The sequence below is a fragment of the Macaca nemestrina genome, chromosome 7, assembly GCF_043159975.1.
Source record: "Macaca nemestrina isolate mMacNem1 chromosome 7, mMacNem.hap1, whole genome shotgun sequence".
Lineage (NCBI taxonomy): Eukaryota > Metazoa > Chordata > Mammalia > Primates > Cercopithecidae > Macaca > Macaca nemestrina.
The window spans coordinates 78,973-88,668 of record NC_092131.1 but is presented as its reverse complement, the minus strand read 5'-3'; the positions used below and the strand labels follow the sequence as shown (position 1 = coordinate 88,668).

General features: G+C 42.7%; 1 gene segment (V, D, J or C); it reads right to left on the bottom strand.

Annotated features, from left to right (window-relative positions):
* Window positions 1-1,616: 1,616 nt before the first annotated feature.
* On the bottom strand, window positions 1,617-2,886 carry LOC105464767 (immunoglobulin heavy variable 5-51-like). The segment is given in 2 exon segments: window positions 1,617-2,646; window positions 2,727-2,886. Coding segments are annotated over 2 exon segments (363 nt in total).
* Window positions 2,887-9,696: the final 6,810 nt, after the last annotated feature.

Genomic DNA, 9,696 nt, shown 5'->3' with positions numbered 1-9,696 from the left:
GCCCACTTTTCACTCTTCCCTGCCCAGGCCCTGGCTAAGGGAGTTCGTCCCCACCCGAGGTTGTATCACACACCCCTGTTGACAGCTTCTTTCAACCTGTGACCACTGCCTGAAATTTGTGGCTGTTCTCCCCAGGGTCCTTTGTGAAGAACGTTAGGAAACGGTGGCCCTCAGACCGCACGGAGATCTGCGGGTTTGTGCAAGGGTCTTCCTGCCACTGCTTCTACTTTATATTCCATGACCCTCCACAGCGGGTCCTGGCACTGGGTGAGGTTAGGGCCTTCTCCTGAGGCCCGGACTTTCAGGATCCCAGGTGGGCGTGTGTATCCCGGAGGCAAACTCTCCCCTGGAACTCTGTGGACTCAGAGCCCTTCACCTGACTCACAGTGTGTGCTGCAGCTTCCTGCTTTTTTCAGAAAGTTTGTAGATTATTTCAGTGTTTCTGTTCAGCTCCTTCATTGCCTCTTGAAAGTCAGTCCACCATGTTCATCTCTCCACGTTAGTTTGTCCTTCCAGGTGGAAGAGGGATGCTAGCAGTGCCTCTAACCTGCCATCTTGGAATATAAGTTTGATTTTTTTATTCTGGAAATGTATTGAATCTCTTCATTACTTCCAAGTTTTTTTTGTTGGAGTCTCTTGGGCTTTTTATAAATAAGAGCATATGATAAGTCAAAACATATTTTAAATGTATTCATTACTATATGGATGACTTCTGTATTTTATTCTTGCCTGACTCTTCTGTCTAAACCCCCCAGTGCTATGTTGAATAATATTAGTGGTGGTGAGGATCTTGTCTAGTTTCCAGTCTTAGAGGAAGATAAGATTTTCCCCACTGATATAATGTTAGATGTGGGTTTGTTATATGTTGTCTTTATTGTGTTGAGGTATATATTTTATACATAATTTGTTCAGATTCTTTATAATGTTAGTGTGGCTGATTTTGTCAGCGACTCTTTCTAAATCTATTGATACGGACATAAAATTTTAGTCCTTCAATGTTTTAATTTAATATATCACCTTTATTTTTGCAGGTTAAAACTTCATTGCATCCTAGAAATAAACCACATCTGATAATGGGGAATTCTATTGTTAATGTGCTGTTGAATTTTGCTTGTCATCTCATCACTCGTGAGAGTTTTTGAAACTATGATAATCAGGGATATTGGCCTGTAATTTTATTTACTTGTAGTGTCTTTTCCTTGCTTTGGAAATACGGCCTGCCAAAATAAGCTTGGATGCATTTCTTCCTCTTCATTTTGTTGGAAATTTGAGTAGAGATTCTAGCTTTTTAAAAACATTTTAATAAAATCCATGAAGTTTTTGACTTTGATTTGAGATGTTTGAAAAATCACTGACTCGATCTCTTTACTCATTGGTCTGTTCAGATTTTTTTTTAACTGGAGTCTCACTCTGTTGCCCAGTCTGGAGTGCAGTGGCTCAATTTTGGCTTTCTGCAACCTCTGCCTCCCAGGTTCAAGTCATTCTACCTCAGCCTCCCAAGTAGCCAGGACTACGGGACTGAGGGCGAACACCACCACGCCCAGCTGATTTGTGTATTTTTAGTAGAGACGGGGTTTTGCCATGTTGGCCAGGCTGATGTGGAACTCCTGACCTGAGGTAATCCACCCGCATGGGCCTCCCAAAGTGCTGGGAACACAGATATGAGCAACCACATCCATCCCAGATTTTTTATTTCTCGGTGGTTCAGTTTTGATAGGTTGTATGTCTTTTAAAATTTATGTATTTATTTTAATGTATCCTTAATCAAACAGGTTCTAAAATATCTGCAAGATTACTCACAGGAAATCTACTTATGAAGGAAGCCTTTGTTATATCAAAATACAAATTTGCACAAAGATGAATTATTCAGTGCATATTATTAAAAGGAAAACAAAAAAAAAGCAAGAGAACGAGTAATAGTACAAAAAGGGATTAAATGATTTTCGAAAAGTAAGTAGAAAATAAAAGACGGAGGGAGTGAGAGTGGATAGGAGGGAGGAAGGCAAGCAACAATGATGAACTTTGTTAAATTTTCACTAATTAAAAGGCTATCATATTGAAGAGGTGCCTATTAGACAGCCTTTGGATGTTAACCATGTAGTATACACCATGAACAACCTCGTAGAACACACAAGAGCCCCCTCAGAGAATTCACCTCCCGTGGTCAGGTCTCCCATCCAGTTGCCTTGGGGGCTGGGAACCCTCCCACGTGGTTCTGTGGTTCTGGCTCCTGAGGACACAGACAGCCGGTGTTTCCTCCTGGATGATAGAGAGGTCCCTGGGGAGGGTGTCTCTGGCACCTCACTCTGCACCTGCACCGTGGGGGGTTTTAGATGGTCCCTCTTGCACAATAATACATGGCGGTGTCCGAGGCCTTCAGGCTGCTCCACTGCAGGTAGACGGTGCTGGTGGAGCTGTCGGCTGAGATGGTGACCTGGCCTTGGAAGGACGGGCTGTATCTGGTATCAGAGGTCCCAGGATGGATGCTCCCCATCCACTCCAGTTCTCTCCCGGGCATCTGGCGCACCCAGCTGATCCAGTAGCTGGTAAAGCTGTATCCAGAAGTCTTACAGGAGATCCTCAGAGACTCCCCGGGCCTTTTCACCTCTGCTCCAGACTGCACCAGCTGCACCTCGGCAGAGACACCTGTGTGGGAGACACCAAATTTGCACCAGGGCCCCTCTGCCCGTTCTTCTCTGTGACCTCAACCCCTGGGCAGGACTGACCTTGGAGAACAGCCAGGAGGAGGGCGAGGGTGACGGTGGACCCCATCCTGGCGGAGGACAGAAAAGGAGGCGCTGAGATCCCAGCTGGGTGGTGAAGGAGACTCACCGTGGAGGAGAGCCCTGGGTTTAAGTGGGGAGGTCCCCCACTTGAATTTGCATAGTTTCCACCCTGGCCCGAAGGGAAGAGTGTACACGGTTTACAACCCAGAACTGCAATTGCAGAAAAAAGGCGGGCCTGAGCCTCCTGGGAGGAGCAGAATAATTTCTTACAACCTCCTCTTGTCCCTCCCCACTCTTGTCCATGGTCCTACAAGACCCAGACCAGGGCCTCCCTTCTTCCTACCTTTCTCTGTGACCCTGTGAAGGTGGCAAATCTAGATGAAATCATGTGTGTTTTAAAAAATGAGAAATATACCCAGGAAATGCTGTGAAGACAAAATTCAAATGCACATATGCCTGATAATAAGAACTACCAAAAATAGAAAAGAAACCTACTTTCTATTCGCTGGCAATTTCCCATGAGTGTGACTACAGTCTGGGCACCCAGCAAAGGCAAGATCACCCTAGGACTTCAACAGTCCTCCACTTGATTAACTTGCCAGACCTTCACCCACACCAAATCACACATTTTTCCTGGTCATTTTGTCTCCTAGATTTCTACAGTCTGCAAATTCGGCATAAATAGGGAATATTTGTTTAGGTCTCTGAATTGCTGATGGACCTGAAGCGATCGCCATTAATGCTCCCAACTCCTGGTAGTTCGAAGTCTTTGTATCAACCCCAGCACCTTCTTGTTTAGCTCTTTCATTTTTTAACATTTATTTTATGATACCCACATTGCTTGGAGGAGTCCCTTAACTATCCCCTGTGTCTGCTCCATTTTCTTGTGAACCACTCTCATTTCCTCATCATCTAAAAGATTCACATGAAAAGCCAAGGCAACACAAACTACACAGCTTCTAAAATATCTGCCAGATTGCTCACAGGAATTGTACCTGGGGTGCAGAAGCAAAAGGTCTTCTCTTTATCACGGCACAGGCCATGAACTAGGTAAGGTGCATGCGAAACAATGTCCATCGGCATCAACAGAAACACACAGCAGGGCCTGAGCAAGGTGCATGCTAAGCAGTGACCATCAGCATCAACAGAAACACAGCAGCAGGGCCTCCGTGTGTAGCATCGGCCTCCCCATCTGGAGAGCCCACTTTGCATTTTAAAGAGAGAAAGGTCAGTCTCATTCTCAGGGTAGAGAAACTTTACACGATCAGGGATCCAGTGCATGAGGAAAGCTGTCCCATCGGAAGCATCCTACTTGAGGCTGGGATCAGCTGGAGCCATCTGTGATGTGCCTATTGTGAGCTGTGCGTCCAGCATCCTCCCAGACATACTCCTCCCTTCTGCAGCACATGAAGCCAAAAAGAATCTGCAACATCAGTCACTCTCCTAGTCCACGGGCTAATGTTGTTCACGATCTGATGATATCTGTTAATGATATCACTCATATCACAAAATGATGCCACTTTCCACACTATCCTCCCTATGCTAGTTGTCTAGTGAATTCCCCTCCCCAGCCCAAACCCTGGGCTACCTTCTGTGTGGCTCTTGTGTGTTGTGTGTTGTTTCTGGACAACTGTCCCCGTTGGTGCTGAGTGGGAGTGTAGCAGCCTCGGCTCACAGGGCACAGTGCAGGGCTGGATGTGCATCTTTTTACTGTTATTTTAGCCATCACAGATATAAGTTTCACATTCAGGTCATTCTTCCTTATTTTTACTTGTTCTTATTCAGGGAACAACTCCTAGGGAGCTGTGTCTGTCATTTCTAAATCCCATGGATTACTTTTGCTTCCTGCTCCTTATTGGAGCGCACACGCCATCTCACACCCTGCGCTTCTATAGCCATCCGGGCACTGAATGTCTTCTATCCCACCCTTCCTCATCCTTTGATACTATAAACAATGCTGTAGCCATGTGTCAGTAGTCAGGAACTTTCTAGCATTCTCCACCTCTGATGTAATTGTGTTGAGTGTCCCAAGACCATCCCCAGGCCCTATAATCAATAGAAATAAGGGACTCACGACAAGTTGTTATTCTCACGGGTGCAGCTTTATTATAGCAAATGAATATGAATTAAATGAGCAAAGGAGCCAGCGGGAAGGCCCTGAGAATCCAGGCACAAGATCCCAGATGTTCTTTCCCTGAGGACTCTCTTGTCCCCCGTCCCCCCAGCAGTGATGAATGACACCATGTGTGAAGCACTGTCCACCAGGGAAGCCCACCTGAGTGCTGGAGCCCAGTGCCGTTTATTGGGGCCATCACAGGTGTGTGTGGCACCTGCACGACTGAGCTCCAGTGCTCAGACTCCGGCCCCTTGAGCAATAATAGGCATTCACCGGAAGTCATTACAGAATGAGCTAGTATAGTGTGCACCCAGGCTACACACACAGAGACACAGACACAAAGAAACAAAAATACATTTTAACTAATAAAATAATCATATCATTAAGCGAGATAAGAGGAATGTTTTGGAAGTGATTGCTATGGTTATGACCTTGATGGTGTTAATAACTTTGCAGATGTACACGGACTCCAAACTCAATGAGTTAACTATGTTACATAATGTATAGTCTTAGAGATGTAAACCTTACCTTAATAAATTGTTTAAAAATATTTCCAGGAGGATTTGCCAAAAAAGCAGATATCATCTCCCAGGAGCTGAATATGGACCTGGCTGGAGAAAGCACTTTTTCAGTAACCTTCAGGGTTTGCACAAACCAAGGCTGCTCAGTAAACACTTTCCTGTACATATGTCCGGGTAAGATGGAAACAGGCTGTTGGAATAAAAGGCAAGGCTCAGAAGAAAGGAGAGAGGAAGTGGTGGACAAGGTATGATCCCAATGTGGGGTCAGTGTGGATGGGAGCACGGCTGAGAGCCTATGGATGGAGAAGAATGTGGACCAGGGGCAGCAGGAAAATAAGACAAGGGGGTTCTTCCTGAGCCAAACCGGATATTTCACGCAGGGCGTGGGCAGGGGCCATGCACAGGCGGGTGCCATGGGGTAGGGGAGCCACTGGGGTACAAGAGCCAGGACAGAGCATAGGAAATACAGACATTCCCAAGGTAGCAGGCACAGAAACAACGACTGACAAGTCTCTGTCTTGGGCTTCCATCCACATATCAAAGATAAAGTTAACTGATTTTCCCACCTGTGTAGAAATGACTGAATCTCTGAGTAAGGAAGGACATGAGTGGCGCTGCCAGGGGAAGCAATGCTGGACCTGCCAGCAACCCTCCTCCCCTCACACTGCCCTGCCTGTCCTCCCATCCCCAAAGCATGGAGGTTCTCATCCTTGTCCAGTGGTGGGAGCCACACTCAGTTCCTGGAACCCTCAGGAGGCTTCCTGACATAATCAGCTGAGTCTAACAAAAAAATGGCATTTACAATCAAATTCTCTGTCTACATGTCACCAATGTGTTCTTGAGGCTTTAGAGTAAATGAAATAAGTGATAAAAGATTTTACAAGCAATAGAAAATTCAACAAATCTAAGAGTGTTTTTTCTTAAAAAAGATAAATTATTAGCTAGATTAAGAGAAAAAGAAAGAATCCTTTAATAACTAAAATCAGAAATAATTCAGAAAGCATAAGAATTGATAAAACTGAAATTTAGAAGCAATTCGAGATGATTCCTCTGACATTGTTCCAAGTTGTCTCAATCTGCCAAGTAGTAATGGCATTTCTTGTCTCAGAACCCAAGAAGAGTCCTGAAACACACAATTATTTGTTTAAATTGTCTTTTCACTCTCTGATAAAATACTCACACATAATAATCTAGCTGCATGAAAATAAAAAATAACTAGTTTGAAATTAGAACAAGTCCCAAGTAAATCAAAGTTAGCATGCGGTTCATAATGTGATAGCCAGGAGACACAGCTGAATACGAAGAATGTGTTCATATCTATTTTGTGTCAACATCAGGAAAATATTATGTATATTATTTAGGTAAGAGTCCCATTGAGAACTTTAAGATTATATATTGGTGGGTAATACTTCAATAATAAAAGTAGAGGTTATTAACCATTAATTTGTATTACTAGTACAAACTTTTATTTAGGATATATCCTTCTATGTGTTGTGAAATCAACTCAGAAGGCAGAAAACATTGCACTTATTTAATAAATTAAAAATTAGAACTCAGTATATTTGTTTCTAGGTGGTGTACAACTTCGGAATGTTTTTGCAAACAGAGACGGTTCTTATGTCTTCTGGAAATCCTATCAAAATGGACAAGAAGAGAAGAAACTCCCAGGTGAATTTCTACCTACTAGAGAACTGATTAATGTAGTTTTTTGAGTTACTTTTTTATTATACTTTAAGTTTTGTGATACATGTGCAGAACATGCAGGTTTGTTACATAGATATATATGTGCCATGGTGGCTTGCTGCACTCATCAACCCATCATCTACATTTTGTAGTTCTCCTAATGCTGTCCCTCCCCTAGCTCCCCACCCCTGACAGGCCCCAGTGTGTGATGTTCCCCTCCCTCTGTCTATGTGTTCTCATTGTTCAACTCCCACTTATGAGTGAGAACATGTGGTGTTTGGTTTTCTGTTCTTGTGTTAGTTTGCTGAGAATGATGGTTTCCAGCTTCATCCATATCCTTGCAAAGGACATGAAGTCATCCTTTTTTATGGCTGCAGAGTATTCCACGGTGTATATTTTCCACATTTTCTTTATCCAGTCTATCACTGATGGTCATTTGTGTTGGTTCCAAGTCTTTGCTATTGTGAACAGTGCCACAATAAACATACGTGTTCATGGGTCACATGAGATACAGTAGAATGATTTATAATCCTTTGCTGTTATACCAGTAATGGGATTGCTGAGTCAAATGGAATTTCTGGTTCTTGATCCTTGAGGAATTGCCACACTGTCTTCCACAATAGTTGAACCAATTTACACTCCCACCAACAGTGTAAAAGGGTTCCTATTTTTCCACATCCTCTCCAGCATCTGTTGTTTCCTGACTTTTTAATGATGGCCATTCTAACTGATGTGAGATGGTATCTCATTGTGGTTTTGATTTGCATTCCTCTAATGACGAGTAATGATTAGCTTTTTTTTTTTTCATGTGTCATCTTTTGAGAAGCGAGTGTTCATATGCTTCACCCACTTTTTGATGGGATTGTTTGTTTTTTTCCTTGTAAATTTAAGTTCTTTGAAGACTCTGGATATTAGCCCTTCTGTCAGATGGATAGATTGCACAAACATTCCCCCATTCTGTAGGTTGTCTGTTCACTCTGATGATAGTTTCTTTTGCTGTGGAGAAGCTCCTTAGTTTAATTAGATCCCATTTGTCAATTTTGGCTTTTGTTGCCATTGCTTTTGGTGTTTTAGTCATGAAGTCTTTGCCCATGCCTAGGTCCTCAATGGTATTGCCTAGGTTTTCCTCTAGGGTTTTTATGGTTTTAGGTCTTACGTTTAAGTCTTTAATCCATCTTGAGTTAATTTTCATATAAGGTCTAAGGAAGGGATCCAGTTTTAACTTTCTACATACGGCTAGCCAGTTTTCCCAGCACCATTTATTAAATTGGGAATCCTTTCCCCATTGCTTGTTTTTGTCAGGTTTTTCGAGGATCAGATGGTTGTAGATATGTGGCGTTATTTCTGAGGCCTCTGTTCTGTTGTATTGGTCTATATATCTGTTTTGGTACAAGTACCGTGCTGTTTTGGTTACTGTAGCCTTGTAGTCTAGTTTGAAGTCAGGTAGCGTGATGCCTCCAGCTTTCTTCCTTTTGCTTAGGATTATCTTGGCTATACAGGCTCTTTTTTGGTCCCATCTGAAATTTAAAGTAGCTTTTCCTAATTCTGTGAAGGAAGTCAATGGTAGTTTGATGGGAATAGCTTTGAATCTATAAATTACTTTGGGCAATCTGGCCATTTTGGCAATATTGATTCTTCCTATTCATGAACATGGAATGTGTTTCCATTTATGTCCTCTCTTATTTCCTTGAGCAGTGGTTTGTAGTTCTCCTTGAAGAGGTCCTTCACATCCCTTGTAAGTTGTATTCCTAGGTATTTCATTCTCTTTGTAGCAACTGTGAATGGGAGTTCACTCATAATTAGGCTCTCTTTTTGTCTATTATTGATGTATAGGAATGCTTGTGATTTTTGCACATTGACTTTGTATCCCGAGACTTTGCTGAAGTTGCTTATCAGCTTAAGGAGTTTTTGGGCTGAGACAATGGGGTTTTCCAAACGTGCATTCATGTCATCTGCAAACAGAGACAATTTCACTTCCTCTTTTCCTATTTTGAGTACCCTTTATTTCTTTCTCTTGCCTGATTGCCCTAGCCAGAACTTCCAACAGTATGTTGAAAAGGAGTGGTGAGAGAGGACATCCTTGTCTTGTGCCGGTTTTCAAAGTATGATGTTGGCTGTGGGTTTGTCATAAATAGCTCTTATTATTTTGAGATACTTTCCATCAATACCTGGTTTATTCAGAGTTTTTAGCATGAAAGGGTGTTGAATTTTGTCAAAGGCCTTTTCTGCATCTATTGAGATAATCATGTGGTTTTTGTCTTTGGTTCTGTTTACGTGATGGATTATGTTTATTGTTTTACATATGTTGAACCACCCTTGCACACCAGGGATTAAGCCGTCTTGATCATGGTGGATGAGTTTTTGATGTGCTGCTGGATTCAGGATTTTTGCATCGATGTTCTTCAGGGATATTGGCCTGAAATTTTCTTTTTTTATTGTGTCTCTGACAGGTTTTGGTATCAGGATGATGCTGGCCTCATAAAATGAGTTAGGGGGAGTCCTTCTTTTCCTATTGTTTGGAATAGTTTCAGGAGGAATGGTACCATCTCCTCTTTGTACCTCTGGTAGAATTCGGCTGTGAATCCACCTGGTCAAGGGCTTTTTTTGATTGGTAGGCTATTATCAATTACTGGCTCAATTTCAGAACTTG